Genomic DNA, 15976 nt, shown 5'->3' on the forward strand with positions numbered 1-15976 from the left:
CGCGCGCTCCCCGGCGCACCGCCTCAACGGACGCGGCGGGCACTGGGGGGCGGGTCCAGGAGCGCTGCAGCCCCGCCCCCCTGGGCGTGCGTGGGCGGGCAAAGGACACGCAGGGACGCGCCTGGAGGTCCCTGCGGGGTAGGGCACCAGGGGACCCTCTCGCACTGGGAAGCCACTCGGGCGGCTCTAGCTCAGACGGGACGGACTCTTTATGGCCGTCCAGCCTTGGAGCCGGCGCCTGTGAAGCCAGCACTGGCGATTGTAACACCGCACACGTGCGCTCCGCGCCCTCTGACGCGGCCTTCCCACCGAGTTAGGGACCAGGTGCACCTGCAGCCCCACGGCCTCCGGTGGGGCCACGGCCGCCCTCGGCCGGGACCGCCCGTCCCTCTTCTCGTCCCCGCCTTTCCACAAGTGCTGTGCCCCTTGGACGCCCGAGCCCGAAGGTTCCATGAAGGAACAGATCAGGCGGAGAATGCAGACCTGGGGAACACTCCAAGGGCCCCCTCCCTCCCCGCCTCCTCTCCCAGAGTTTCCCGAAGGCACTGCCTGTGCCAGGTTAGGTTCCTTAGTGTAGCTGCTGATACACGGGCTGCTCGGTACCTGTGATGCACGGACGTCTCCTTAGAGGCTTGTGCTCTGCCTTTGATCCTGCTGGACAGATGCAGTCACACAGGTGGGCTGGGAACGATTTGTCCTCCCCTCCCTCCTTCTCAAAACAGCGAAGAATTTCAACTGATTTTTTTTAAAAAAAGACTCAACTTCCTGACCAGATTTTGTAATATTCTTGGGAGAAGCTTCAACCTCCACAACCTCCTTGTGGCCAATTGCCACCTTCGTGCTATTTCTCAGCCACAGCAGAACGATGAAACCTCGCACGGCACACCTCCAAGTCCACGGGCTGCAGACTCCAAGAGACACAAGCATGATATCCCCCACTCTGCTAATGTCCTTGCTTGTGTGGAAGGCCATCCCTCTTCTGAGGCCTGGGATCCGTGTCCAGAGATGGGTTTGTCTCAGAAGTTAATGCAGGAACGGCCAGAGATCAGGGTCTAAAGGGATGCTCTTACTCCCTCCTAGGACCAGTCTTCCCAAGTTACATTTGGGTTAATTTGATGCCATCTGCTTCTGGACGCTAGATTTCGGAGTGTTCGAAAATGATTGCAGAATTGGGACCAGAGAAGTTTTCTGCAGTGTCATCTTTTATCAGTGGCCCTGAGAAGGGTCACTCAAGTCCTACCTCTGAGCCCTGAGTGAGAATCTTAGCAATAATTGGTTGACTGACTGGACACAGGGAGCAAACAAGAAGGAGCCTGCTTTCACGAGTGCCTGAGTACATTTTGCCTCAAAACTCTCTAAAACAAAGCTGTTGCTTGAAACCCATTTCAGCCTTCCCCGGATAAAAGCTCAGGTCTTGAGAAGTGTCTCCAAGTTGTTCATTTTTCAATGCCCAGCAGGGATGTTTGCAATAAAGTTCACTATGATTTGCTTGAGTGGCTCTCAGCTCATCTCCCCAGCTCACGTCCAGGAAGCGTGCTCAGAGCAGCTGCCAGAGAGAACACAAAGATGGGTGCCTGTGGAGAGTCCCTTCCACACTGCAGAGTGGGAGAGGCCTGGGGAATGTCCTGAAGGGCTGCACCGTGGAGCTCACCTGCTTTGGGTGGCTGGTCCTGCACTCCAGAAGTGCTAATATAAATAATCCCTGGGCCCCGTCAGGGTGGGAGTTGGGAGAAAACTTAGAAACCGTGTGGAGATTGGAGAGGAATTGAGAAATGACTCTCTTACATGACTATAGTACGGAGCAGGGGGAGGGGAGGAACTCCAGGTCCTGAACTCAAAGTCCAGTGCCTTTCCGCCTCAGGGTGTCCACTGTTCAGTTTCCACACAGTGGTGGCCTTTGGAGTCAACTTTTCCTCAAGGGGGCAAGGAATTGTTTCAGTGCCTTAACCAGGAGTCTTTTTCAGTGTATGTTCAGTGTGGAGCCATCCTTCTAAACCTCCCTTTCCTTCCCCAACACCCTGCCATCCTAGGAGCTGCACTGCTGTGAGAGCAGGAGTGAAGCAGGTCTCCCAAGAGATTGGTGGCAACCACTGAGGTTCTTAACCCTCGTCACCCTTGGCCAATTTCCTAACAGTCCGCTCTTCTGACAACACAAAAGTCCAATGTCTTTCATATCATTTTGAACCTTCCCTGTAAACTGATGTTGATGTGCAATATGAAAAGAAGAATCAAACAAGACTTTAAAGAGGTGCTCCCATGATTCTCGTGCAGATGGGGCCACATGCATGATGAGCATGGATTCCAAAGAACAAGGGTCTCTCATGCAGACAGGAAATACACAACCCCGTGAGCAGGGCTTCCAGGCTAGCATTGGCCAATTAGAACTTAGAGGAAGCTGGTTGTGTGAATGGGGGTTGGACGTCAGTGGATAGATGGCAGGTGCACATCCATTTCATGGGGATTGATTTTAACCCCTAGGAAAACCAGGACTATAGGATGTTAGGAAGGGGAAGGTTTCCTATCCCTTACTTCTGTCCTTAGTCCCATTAATTCCAGATACTCAATCTGTATATTTGGCGCCTCCAAATTCCACATCACCCAAAGAGCCTATAGACACTGTGTCTGTGTGTGCGCGTGCGTGTGCGCAGGCAAATGATTTTGTGGGTGAGCCAAGATAGCACTCTTTTTTTTTTCAAAGTAGCACTCTTGAGTCTCCTAATCCAAGTTCTCTTTCTCACAGGGTGACTAATATTAGCTGAATATATTACACTGTTTGGGTAGAGATGCCATATAAAGTACAGAACCCCAGCTAAATGCAAAATTCAAATCAACTGGGAACAAATTTCCATTAAAAGCTATATCCAAAATATTGCATGGGACACAATTATTCTAAAAGCTGATCCCTATTATCTGAAATTCTAACTCAATTGAGCATCCATTATTTCATATGCTAAATCCAGCCACCCTATTCCACAGGGTCCTTGAAATGTAAAGGACTGTAGAACTCCATGTTCCCAGAATCCAGTCTCCAGAAATAAGGACAGGAGCCACAGTATCAGCATAAAGTCAATCACTGGGCACACTCACACCTAGTTTGGAATATGGGTCAACTTTTAGCCACAGAAAAAAATACAAGCATTTTTTGAAAATGAACATAGCTCACATGTACTTTTAGTTGCATAATCCGTCTCTCTGAAGATTTGAACGTCACAGATAACACTGGTTTCCTGCGAGAAAGGGGCTTGGTGCCCAGGAGTAAGAGGTGGGAGGAAGAGTCATCACTGCACATTCGTTTATGTCCTTTGACATTGAACCACACAAAGCTATTGATTCTTTGAGATATTCCACTAAAAGAAGGAAAAATGTTAACAGTCAATGTTGAATGACAGCACAGGATGCTGGGAAACAAAAAGTAGAGATTTCTGGTCCTGCATGTGTGGGCTGCACGACCTTTGTCTGATAGGCTGGGGCTTTCCAGCAGAGGAGAGCATTAGTAAGGCTCGTCCTGCTGGAGTCTGAGCAGCTTCCAGCACCGGAGGGCGGCGAGGACAGAAGGACCCGTGTGCAAGCAGGCACGCGGGATCTGCTGAGACCATGCTCATTTGGAACCTCAGTTCCATGTGGCCTTCAGGACCCATGTGTTCATCACAATACATGTTCTGAATCTTGTTCGGAAAGTCCGGCCTCGGTTGAAGTGAGTCAAGAGCCAGGTGGGAAGCAGACTGGGTTGAGGGACACAAACTCGGCCGATGGATGAAAACGGAAGCAAAGGACCACCGAGTAACACCTCGGTGCTCGGAATCTGAACAACTTGTATAAATTGCCTCCAAAGGCACACAGCAATTGTGTTGCCCCTGTGTCATTTGAGAGGGACTTGTGGTCCTTGCCTACCTGCCAGAGCCCTCAGGGAATGTCTCCCCACCGCCACCCAGGGCCCTGGCCCTCGGCCCCTCCCCCACGGCAGAATGTCAGGAGCCCTACATTCTGTCCCTGTTTACATTCAAACTTTTCCCTCCTTAATTGGATCTTGAGCATCTGCCGGAGCAGGTCGCTGTCTGGGACCTGGACTTGACGTTTCTCATTGTGGTGGCTGTAGGATACAGTGGTCCCTGCCCAAGCCTGCGGGGATGGCTTCAGAAGGAGGTAAGCCGGTGGGTTGGGCAGGTGTGTCTGCGTCCCTGCCATCCCTCAAATCCGTGGGATTCAAATGTGACACTTGGGCACAGGGGCACATGGGGGTTGGGGTGGGGGTTGGGTAGGGAAAGAGGGTGGGGGCCAAGGACAGCTCATCTGGGAGGCTGGGAGTCCGTGGAAACCTTCCTGGGAGGCAAGGACCCTGGGGAGGAGGGCGGGTCGAGACCTCGTAGGGGGAAATGCCCTGGGTGTGGAGAACGGATGGAGGCAGGCACACTGCGTGTCTCTGGAGTCACACACCACTTTGACAGTTTGTAGGAGAGGTGGCACCGTGTCGTGGTGGCGGCACAGGCAGGGTCCCAGGGAAAGGACAGCCGGTGTGGTATTCCTCAGACACCTGGACCTCCCCCACCATACCCTCCGAGGGACTTGACTGCAGATTCTGGGTCTCCATAGTGCCTGATAGGGATGTGGCGGGAGATGGTCTGAGCCAGGACGTGGTTCAGTGGGGCGGTCTTATGGTCAATGTCCTCCCCGGGAGCGGGGCTGGAGGTTCCTCTAACACCCCCGGCCCAGGACTTCCACTCCTTCCAGCCCAGAGCTGACTTCTCCCCAGCACAGGTGACCCTTTTCATAGATTCAGCAGGGACAGGGCATCAGGTGGCCTCAACCAAGGTAGGCCTTGGGTTCCTCAGCTGTTCTGGGTCCCTCTTCCTCTTGAGGACGTGCGGTCCTTCAACCTGCTTCATCATGTCCGGTGTTTCCTGGCCAACCCTCAACCCTGGGAGCCACCTTTGAGATGAAGAGTCTGCTTGTATTCCACGTCCCTGTGCCGTGGATGGGGAACAGAGTGTAGTGTGGTTGGGTGTCCCAAGCAGCATCTGTGAAAGCTGAGTCCTCCTTACAGGGGGTAGGAGGGGAGCCTGGACGGGAGGACCATCTTCTATGGTTGTATGACATGTCGTGGGACACCTGTTGATCAGTTAGATGTGCAGGTGTGTCCCTTGTCCTCCCGAACGAGGACCTGCGTGGGTTCTTCATGAACAGGCACAGGATCCAGCCCCTTTTCCTTCTGGCACTGGGCTCATGCTGGGCTCCTCGTGTGTCTTCACTTTCACTGTTGGAGCTGGAAGGGGAAGACCACAGAAGCCAGCATTCCCACAACCAGTCCCACGTGACCCGGCTCCAGAGTCCCCCCCACCCCAACAGCCCGCTGCCCCCTCTGCATTGCCCTTTGCTAATCTTCTGTAGCCACCGTGGGCTGCGAGTGACAGGAACCAGGGAACATGACGCCTGCCTCACACTCTCCCAGGATCCGAGCTGCTGAGCGGTGGCAGAACCTGGCCCGTGCTGCGTGTGGGCTGTGGGGGTTCCTAAGACGGGGTTACGTGGGGGCTTGGAGGCCGCGTTTATAGGGAGAAAGATATTACAAGCGTTTGTTTCCTTATGTTAGGACAGGAAGAAAGGGAGGGAGTTATACTGAGCGTCAGGCATTGGGGGTCTGAGCAGGAGAGGGGCCCAAATGGTTTAGACGCTGCCCGTTCACAAAGGCCCTTCAGGTGACTCGGACGTACCTGGGAGCAGAACCCAAGCCGCCTGGGAGCCGGCCGAGGGCATTTCCCACAGGGCAGATGTCCACCCAGCCCCTCGTCCAGGAGGACAGCCCAGGAGGATGGAAGGTGGTGTCTGGGGTCCTGGGGAGGTTCCCAGAGTCAGTTTTGGCCAAGGCTGCCTCCTCCAGGCAGGCAGGCTGTCTTGTTGAGAAGGGCGGGGACAGTAATTGTCGTCTGGAGGCCAGAGCATGGAAATCACTCCAGGACACTTGCAAACCGCACCTTTTGCTGTAAGCGTCCCTCCCGTGTCGCAATTCCCCACTCCGCTCCCTAGTGAGCAAAGGGGCCCAGGATCCTGCGTCCTGGCTGCGATTCTCCGACTCGATCCGGCCCTTCCCTTCTGTCCACAGCATCTCCAGTGCTGGGACCGCATGTGGCCATGGACCCGGAGGCCTCCGTGTCTTCTTTGACGGCACAGCCGTTTCCCCCACCTGCTGCTGGCGCCTCGCACTGGTCACCCCGGGGGCAGCACTCGCCGCCCCACGTGACCCCGCCATTCACGCCTGGCAGCCCCGTGGTGCTGCCCACTTTCTGCAGGAGACCGCTGGTGGCAGGAGATGCCGTCCATGGCCCAGGTGGGACCCAGGCCTGTAACGTCATCGTCCAGGTCAGGTCAGAGTGGGGGCCCGCAGATGCCCCCCAGACTCAGACCGTCGTCCTCACCCAGGCCCCCGTTCGCTGGAGTCCTCCCGGGGCCCTCTGTGGGGGTGCTGCGTGTCCCACGCCCCTGTTCCTGGCAACGTCGGCAGCGGAGAGCCCCGTGTCCGCGCCAGCCGTCGGGGGCACCTGGGCCGGCAAGGGAGGCTCCAGCCCAGGCCTTCGACCTCAGGCTCCCCCCCCGGCCGTCCGGCTGGCCCCCATGGTGCCCCCGGGGACCGCAGGGCCGCAGTCCCCCGCAGCTGCCAGGGAGGGCAGCCTGGCCAGCGGCCCCGCCAAGGCCTCGCCCACGGACTCCTGTAGCCTCAAGAGTGTGTACGAGAACTTCAGACGCTGGCAGTGCTTCAAGGTCCTGGCCCGCAGGCACCTCCCGCAGAGCCCCGACGCCGAAGCCCTCTCCTGCTTTCTCATGTGAGCGCCTTCTGCCCCCCGCCGCCCTCAGCCAGGACCCTGGGGTGTGCCCAGGGCGGGGGCCTCAGGCTGAGGAGACGAGGGTGTGAGCCAGTGCCGCTCTGGGAAGGCAGTGCGGCGCGGGTCCTCTGGGGTCCCCCCCTGGACACGGGGTGACGGCACTTCCCGCCGGGGACCGGGGGACAGGATCACTGCCTGGCACGGCACGCTCGGTATCGTCATTATGGAACGCAGGGTCCGGGGGCAAAGAGCTCCCTGATCCGGGTGCGGGTGGGTGGTCAGCCTGGAGCCCAGGGCCCGGGGCTGCCCAGTGTGAGGCAGTGACAGTGGTCGCCTGGAGGGGGCTGGTTTGCACGGCCAGACACCGCCTGTCACCTGCCAGCACTGAGTCACGTGGGCGGGGAACATGTGCTGCACAGGGCGGGCGTGGGGCAGGGTGGGGGCCACCAGGCCACAGCCGCCGCCTGACCCCCAGGGCTTGCAGCCCGGTGCTTCGGTCCCTGGCCCGCCTGAAGCCCACCATGACGCTGGAGGAGGGAGTGTGGCGGGCCGTGCAGGAGTGGCGGTGCAGAAGCAACTTTGACCGGGTCATCTACTACGAGATGGCAGGAAAGTGAGTCAGGGTCCCAGCCCCAGGCCGGTGGGACCCGTGAGGCCGGGCTGAGCACAGGGTCCTCCTCACCTACCTGCCCAGGCTTCAACCCCAACCTGATCGACACCCACCCCTGCCTCCATGTGAAGGTCTCAGGATGGGGGCTGAACCTGCGACCCCGGGGAGGTGGGACCCCCTCTGTGGCCGGGCCGGGCCGGATCGGCCAGCCTGCTGCCTCCTGGGGGGCCAGGACCATGGCTGCCGCTGCCGGGCACTGCCTCTTCCGGTCCCCCCACGGCCTCTGCCTTTCCTGGGCTCCACGGCCGGGCCCCTCCTCAGTGTGGCCTGGGTCTCCTCACCCCCAGGTTCATGGAGTTTGAGGCAGAGGAGGAGATACAGATTCAGAAGCTGCAGTGGGTGAAGGTGGCCCAGGGCGCATCTGCTCCAGCCCCACCCAAGCCTGGAACACAGGGGTCCCCAGCCCTGGAGGGGGGCCGGCAGCCAGGTACAGCACCCACATTCCCAAGGGAGCTGGCGGCCGAAGGCAGTGGGGCCTAGGGAAGGCCGCTGTCCCCACGTCCTGTCTCCTCCTTCACGTGGGCCTTGGTCTTTCAACCAAACCAGCCCCAGAGAGCCCGGGGTCGTAGCTGCCCTTTGTCACCGTGAGATATTGACCTGGCCAAGTTGGTGACTACTCTCCCACCTCCCTGTCAAGGGACCCCACAAAACTCTGCCTGGAAAGCGGGCTGCGGGGGAGACCCTTGGAGAATCGGTGGGTCCTCTGTTGCTCACAGGAGACGCTGTTAGATGCTCCTCCCCTCAGCTCCCCCGTCCCAGGGTGCCTGTGGCTTCAGGTGGCCCTGACCCAGCCCCAACCGACATCAGTGTCCCCCAAACCCTGCCCTCTCCACGAGCAAGCTGGAGCCCCTCTCACCTCCTCCCTCCTTCCCGCTCTGCCTCAGCCTGCATTCCCAGGAAGGCCGGCTCCAGGGCCCAGCCACCCTGCCCGCAGCCACACAGACCCCCGCAGCCCAAGGCACCCAAGGAGATCCCCCCTGAGGCTGTGAGAGAGTACGTGGACATCATGGAGGGGCTGCTGGGGCCTGCCTGCTCAGCCCCGGGGGCGCTAGCGGGTGAATGGGGACAGGACGGAGAGGAGCCACGGCAGGACGAGGACGCCATCTACCTGGACCCGGGTCTTCTCAGCTACATTGACAAGCTGTGTTCCCAGGAAGACTTCATCACCAAGGTGGGCTGGCCCACAGCCTGGCGTCTGGAAGATTCCAGGCATTGCCACTCCGACACCCGGAGTGGGGCTGTGCCTGGGCCTTTGGGATCAAGCTCTGTTCCTCGTTCCTGAGCTGTGTGTGTGCAGGCACGTGTGTGTGCACGCGTGTGTACTTGGGTGCATGTGCTTACGAGCATGTGTGTCCTTGGGTGCATGTACGTACATGCAAGGGTTTGTGTGTGTGTATTTGAGTGAATGTGCTTATGTGCATGTGCGTGTGGGTACTTGTGTGCATGCATATGTGTATACTTGTGTGCATATGCGTCCATTTATGTGTGTGCATGGGCGTGTACTTGTGTACATGTACACACATGCCAGTGTTTGTGTGTGTACTTGTGTGAACGTGCTTATGTGCATGTGTGTGTGCCTGCGTGTAGGGTGCATGTGTGTGTGCCTTGTGTGCATGTGCATACATGTATGTGTGTGCATGTGCGTGTATTTGTGTGAATGTGCTTACGTGCACGTGTGTGTGCCTGCGTGTAGTGTGCGTGGCGTGTGTGTACTTGTGTGCATGTATGTACATGCAAGGGTTTGTTTGTATGTGTACTTGTGTGAATGTGCTTATGTGCATGTGTGTGCCTGCGTGTAGTGTGCTTGTGGGTACTTGTGTGTATGCACATGCGTATACCTGTGTGTTTGTGCGTCTATGTGTGTGTGTGCATGTGTGTGTACTTGAGTGCGTGTACATACATGCAAGTGTTTGTATGTGTGTGTACTTGAGTGAACGTGCTTACATGCATGTGTGTGTGCCTGTGTGTGTTTGCATGTGTGTACTTGGGTGCATGAACGTACATGCAAGGGTTTGTATATCTGTGGACTTGTGTGAATGTGCTTACGTGCATGTAAGTGTGCCTGCATGTAGGGTGCACCTGTGTGTACGTGTGTGTGTGTGCGTCTATGCACGTGTTTGTGCCTATGTGTAGTGTGCCTCTGTGGGTACTTGTGTACATGAGTGTGTGTACTTGCGTGTGTGTGCACATGTGCAGGTGTGGGTGAGCCTGTGTGGGTGTCTGTGTGTGGCCTGTGTGTATGTGTACGTGCATGTCTGTGTGTGTATGCATATGTTTGTGAGGATATGTTGGTGTCTACCATTTGAATGCTTCTGTCTCTGTGTGGGCACATATGTGTTGGGGGGGTGTGTGCATACGCATTTCTGTGGCTTTTGTATGTGCGTGTGTATATATGTACGTATGTATGTATAGGCTTTGTCTCTCTGTGTATGCATGTGTGAAATTGTGCTGTCTGCATGTGTGCCTGTGTGTGCCTGTGTGTGTGTGCGTGTGCGCCTGTCTGCGTGTGCGTGCAGCCAGTGACCATGATGGTTCAAACATCCTGCCTTGTGCAGAAGGCGGGGTGGGGCTTCACGTGACCACTTTCCCTCCGGGTCCTCCTTGGCTCACAGGTGCCCCCTGCCAAGGTGCCCACAGCCTGTTCCTTCTGTCCCAGGTGGAGGCAGTCATTCACCCGCGATTCCTGGCAGAACTGCTTTCTTCAGAACCACAGCTGGATCTTTTGGCCCTCGCTGAGAAATTGGAGCAGGAGGAAGGACTCTCCCTTGCAGAGGTGAGCAGGGCAAAGAGAGACGCAGGAGAGGACCTGAGCCAGGGGAGGGAGGGGACCCAGGTGAGCCAGGGAAGGGAGGGCACTCAGTACAAGGCACACGTGACTCGGTCCCCGCTCCCCACCTAGGAGGCGTGGCACTGGGGAGGCGAGCTCCAGGAGCTCCAGGGCAGGTACTGAGCAGAGAATGGCATCTACAGGATGTGGAGCCTGGGAAGGGAGGGAGGGACTCAGGGGGCTATCAGGAGAGCCAGGGCCTCACGGGCCACCCGTCCCCTCCTCCCACCCCCCACCCCCCATGCCACCGTCCCACCTCCCCTCTCACACTCCCGTGCTGGCCAGTCACCGTCACCTCCCTCCTCCCAGCTGGTAGAGAAGAGACTGGTGGCCTTGGCGGTGGAGGACGGTGTGCCCACAACCCCGAGTCACTGTGCAGCGACACTGGGCTCCGGGCCTGAGGGTGAGGCCAGGGCCCGGCCAGGGGTCAGCCGTGAAGCCTGCCCAGCAGACAGCGAGTGCCAGGACCTCCGGAGGCACAGCCGGGCACACGCGCACCCGTGCAGACCCAGATCCTTTGCCGCGTCTCCAGGACAACAGGAGCTGCCTGCCCTCCGGGCTGGTGGGCTCTCCTCTCCTCCCCAGGGGCCAGGGCGCACCCCTCCTCGGCCGGGCCCCAGGGATGCCCCCGTGTTCAGAGAGGCCCCCCCTGCTAGGGAGCCTGGCGGGCCAGCAGATGGGTCCAGTGAGGACGAGGAGGAGCTGCCCAGCCTGGCCTTCCTCCTGGCCTCTCGGCACAGCCTGCTGCCCTGGGGGCTCTCCCAGAGTCCTGCTCCGGCCCCGGGCCTCCCCAGCCCTGGAGGGCGCGGGCCGCAGGGAGCTGCCCAGGTCCCCGCTGCTCAGAGAATAGGCCGCAGCCCAGCCGCTCCCCCAGCTGCCAAGTCCAGAAAGCGGGCTCTGCGTGCGGGTCTGGCCGCTGCTGCCGGGAAGACGCCCCTCCCAGGGGCCAGCCTCAGGGGCTCGGTGCGGGCCCTGGCCGTGGGGCTGCTTCGGCCCTCTCTGCCTCCAAAGAGAAGGTGTGGCTCCTTTGTCCCAGGGAGGAGGAAAAAGCAGCACTGCAGCCCGTAGGGAGCCCTGGGCCCACCCTTCAGTGCTGATCCTGGCTGGGGGGAGAGGGCGAGGGCACGACTGCGGGCGGGGTGGCAGCAGCCCCCAGGGGCGCTGCGTGTGCGTGGGAATAAAGATGGTTTTGCTGGGAAATGCGTCTGGGCCGCTGCCTGGAGATGCCCTGGCCGGAGGGAAGGGGTCTGAGAGGGGCCTCCGGGGGCTTGCAGTCACCATGGGCGTCCCTGAACATCCAGGGATGGGCGCCCTCTGCACCACAACCATCTTCCAGAGTGCAGTCTGCAGTCAGCCCTGTCTTCTCCGGGAGCTGCCCTCTGCCTCCGTGCAGCGTCCAGCCCTGGGGCTGAGCTGGGGCGGGGAAGGGGGCTTGGGGGGGCTACATCCTCCTTGGTTCCTCCAAGGCTCTCTGTGTGGGCCTGAGGGAGGGCAGAAGGCCTAGACTCAGGGGACAGGCTCTGGGGCTCTGGCCTCTGGGGCTCTGGGGCTCCTCTGGTATGAGGAGCATCTTCGAGTCCCAGTGGGACCGTTGAAATGTGAGGGATGGGGGGGGGTCCTCTTCATCCCCGTGAGGATGGACTCGGGGAAAGCTTGAGGCGGGACTCGGGGGCCACCAGCCAAGGTGTGCGCTGCGCTGTCCCAGGTGGCACCTCCCGGTCAGCTCACTGGGCCTCCACAGGGAGCCTGGAGGGAGCCAGGCTTCACTGTTTTCTGAGGACCGTGGGCTCCGGGAGGCCAGGGGATGAGGGCAGTCACGGGCACCAGGGCGGCTGCCACACAGCATTGGCTCCAGAGTCCTCCTCCTGCTCCCCTACGAAGAAACCCCTCAAAGTAGCCATGGAGTCCTGGGGAAATCCCTCGCATCCAGGTGCATACCTGTCCCCACTGATGATGGTGTCATGTCTTCTGATGGCACCCGGGCAGTCGGGCTCCCTGTTGCCCCCCTGTCCTGGCTGCACGTTTGTTCTTCATTCCGAGCTGCGGGGTGTCCTACAGGTCACTGTGTGCTGGGCGGGAAGGGGGAGAGCAGGCTGGTTTGGGGAATCCTGGCCAGGGTGCCCCCATGCTCCCCAAACGCTGATCTTGGGGAGGTCTGCCCGCACCCATGCCTCCATCGGTCATCAGCCATCACTGGGCATGGGTGTCTTAGGGGGCTCCGGCAGAGAAAGATGGTGTCGTGGCCAGTTGTTAGCACAGACAGTGCTGAGCCATCCCCGGAACCCCTGCAAGCATTTGCTCTGGAGACTCTGGGCCGGGAATCAGAGGGCTCGGAAAGTCCCCACTTGTGGTCCCCACGACCTACTTGACGGGACCCTTCCTCCAGATGAGCTGGCACGAGTCCCCGCAGCCTCGCAGGTCTCCTGGGAGGCCCTGGACGTGACTCACGGAGTCTGAGGGCCCGTCTGTCTGGGATGCCTGCATGCCAGCCTGGGCTCTCTCTCGGTGCTCATTTTAGCAAAATATCTTGCGATTAAGCTGGGCCGTGTGAGGGTTCATTTTCCCTACTTCACCGCAGTCTCTGAAGGCCAGTCTCCACCCTCCTCCCATAGTCTGTCCTTTAGAATGTCCTTTGTCGTGGTTCATTCCGAAGATCATGCTTCAGGGCCGTGTATTGTGTGAATTCGTACAAAGTGCATGGACATTAAAAGATGTTTTCCAACCCCACACACAATCTACAGAGGTATCCGTAAGGTGTTTCTAGGTTGTAAGGCTCCTAAAAATATATAAATAGAACAATTGGTAAAGTGCTCCTGCCCTTTACAATCTGTTCATATGAAAACAGCCAAATGTACATTTTTCTCTTGCAAATTGTGCTGACGTGGAGCCTCAAAGCTCCAACCCATGCCACTGGGAGCACAGTGGTGTTATCAGTACCAAGAGGGTGATTCAGATCACACACCATCCTTCCCCCCCTATTTTTACCTCGATATTGGCTTTGCTGGATCCCTTGTGCTGTCCCAGAAAGCAATGGGTATACCACTATTGTAGTCTCTGTGTACTTCTGATAAGTATGTCTTGTAGGCCTGGATTCATCTTTTCAGGGCATTCGCTATTGGTTGCTCTGCGTGTGCAAGATATTGACAACCTCTAGATAAAACTGACATTAAAAGAATTTTCTCCAATGCTATTTGGAGAACAGTCATAAAGTAACTAAACAAACATAATTGCATTATACTCTAATGTGTCCAAAGTTTAAGCTTTAAGTTATATATAGATAAAAATGAGGATAAAGTTTTTCCCCTCAGTTCAGCGATAAGACCAGAATATCTGCTCTCATCTCTCCTTTTTCAACTTAATATTGCAGGTCCTAGTTAGTATAGTAAAGCCTGAAGTGGAAATAGAGGCATACGGTTTGGAGAAGAAGAAATATATCTGTCATTATGTGCTGATGTCATTATGTGATGACAAAAATTCCAAGGAGACTACAAGAAACTCATAATAAATTATAATAGATTACTTTAGCGAAATCTCAGAATACAAGATCAGTGTAATATGCAACATCGATCATATTACCATAGTCTAGCAACGAACGATTGGAAATGAATATCTAGAACATATACAATCATTCTCTCAGAAATGAGATGTTTGGTGTAAGTCTTTTTTTTTTTTTTTTTTTTTTTTTTAAATTTTTTTTTAACGTTTTATTCATTTTTGAGACAGAGAGAGACAGAGCATGAACGGGGGAGGGGCAGAGAGAGAGGGAGACACAGAATCGGAAGCAGGCTCCAGGCTCTGAGCCATCAGCCCAGAGCCCGACGCGGGGCTCGAACTCACGGACCGCGAGATCGTGACCTGAGCCGAAGTCGGCCGCCCAACCGACTGAGCCACCCAGGCGCCCCGTTGTAAGTCTTTTAAAAAAAGGAAAGGACCTGCACAATGAACCTTACAGAACTGATGAAAACAAACAAGCCCACGTAAGCACAAGAACATACTGCTTTCATGAACTGAAAGAGTCAAGGTAGTAAATCATCAATTCTTGTAAAATTGATAGACTGGCTTAAAATGGAATTCTTGTCAGTTCCCCATAAGGCTTTTCTTTGGTCAAAATAGACAAACTTATTCTAAAACTTACATCGAAGTTAAAGGAAGAGTGACAGCAACAAAATGATGGACAGACTAGGATGGTCCAAGCTCTTGTTTCTGCACAGAAAATTAAAAAAAAAAAAAAGAAAGAAAGAAAGAAAAGAAGAATACACACACACACACACACACACACACACACACACACAAACTCTCAGAAACCTCTAAACCAACTTTATAGGAGCTCCAGAAAATAGCCAAAGGCTTCCAGTGACCAGTATATGCCCAATCAAGAAAAAAAATCTTCAAAAAGGTAAGAAGGTTTTGTGGCATTTTACCCACCCTTGTCCCATACCTCCCAGCAGGGCCATGGTCTTAGTCCTGTGCAGGAGCAGGGCTGGTCCCCGGTTCCCCTCCTCCATTGTGGGGAGCAGAGCAGACCTTCCTTGCAGATAACTGTGTTCCCTCATCCCAATCTGCCTGGGGGCCTCCTGAAGGCCTGGCGGGAAATGTTCGTGTGTGGTTTGTACAGGTTGGACACAGGTGGGAAAAGGCAGGTGCTGCTCCTGAACCTACAGGGCACCTCTGAACCTACAGACGCCTGAGCTAGGAGATTCAGGCTGGGGACACGCAACTGACCGTTTAAAGCTCAGGAGGTAAGCTAAAGTAAGACTTCGGGAAATGAGGATTCTCTAAAGCAGCCTGTATACAGGGGAGTTTAAAAAGCCATGCGCAGGACAGGCAAGAATGCTCAGAAAAGTCCTGAGAAGACCTCAAGCGTCCACCCCAGGCTGACTCCTAGCCCAGAGCAAGCCTAGCAAAGGGGGAGGGGGGACAAGGACTCCAGCACAGAGCCAGCATGCCTGGGGGAGGTAGCTGCTCTCTCTCATTATTTGTTATTTTTGTTTGTTTATTTGTGTCAGCTCTGGAGATTCAAAGAAATCTTTCAAAACATAAGCTAAACACAAAGACTTCAGTGTTTAAACTCGACAAGTAATCAATCGTCTTTGCAAAAAGTAATAATAATAATAACTGGAGGTGTGCCTGGGTGACTCAGTCATTAAGCATCTGACTCTTGACTTCGGCCCAGGTCATCATCTCACAGTTCATGAGTTCTAGCCCCGCATCAGGCTCTGTACTGAGAGTGCGGAGCCCGGTTATGATTCTCTCTCTCACTCTCTCTTTGCCCCTCCCCCACTCTCTCTCTCTTTCAAAATAAATAAATAAACTTTAAAAAAATGGAAGCATCAAAATGAACACACTACTACAGACTTCAAAAATAAGTACAAACCCAGCAAACCATGGGGAACAGGAAGATTCTTATTTCCAGAGTTACCAATAATAACCAATTTCCAACAAAAAAGCCACAGGCATACAAAGAAACATAAAAATAGTAAGCTCATCTTGACAAAAGAGCAAAAGCACTTCTATGAATGTAGGATAGTTGTTTTATTTGTTTGTTTGTTTAGAAGTATATGAGTGGGGGAGGGAAACAGAGAATCTGAGGCAGGCTCTGCAGTGTCAGCACGGAGCCCCATGTGGGACTTGAACTCCCGAACCCTGAGATCATGGCCTGATCCA

The 15976-nt window shown here is 55.9% G+C and overlaps 1 protein-coding gene across 1 annotated transcript; it reads left to right on the top strand.

The window, feature by feature from the left end:
- Positions 1-1800: 1800 nt before the first annotated feature.
- On the top strand, positions 1801-11420 carry LOC123593186 (NUT family member 2G-like). The gene is made up of 7 exons (XM_045468736.1): positions 1801-4143; positions 6098-6815; positions 7300-7428; positions 7773-7912; positions 8370-8656; positions 10142-10258; positions 10622-11420. The coding sequence occupies exons 1-7, from the start codon at positions 4128-4130 to the stop codon at positions 11378-11380; spliced, it is 2166 nt and encodes a 721-aa protein (XP_045324692.1). The 5' UTR covers positions 1801-4127; the 3' UTR covers positions 11381-11420.
- Positions 11421-15976: the final 4556 nt, after the last annotated feature.

Source organism: Leopardus geoffroyi, chromosome D4 (genome assembly GCF_018350155.1).
Source record: "Leopardus geoffroyi isolate Oge1 chromosome D4, O.geoffroyi_Oge1_pat1.0, whole genome shotgun sequence".
Lineage (NCBI taxonomy): Eukaryota > Metazoa > Chordata > Mammalia > Carnivora > Felidae > Leopardus > Leopardus geoffroyi.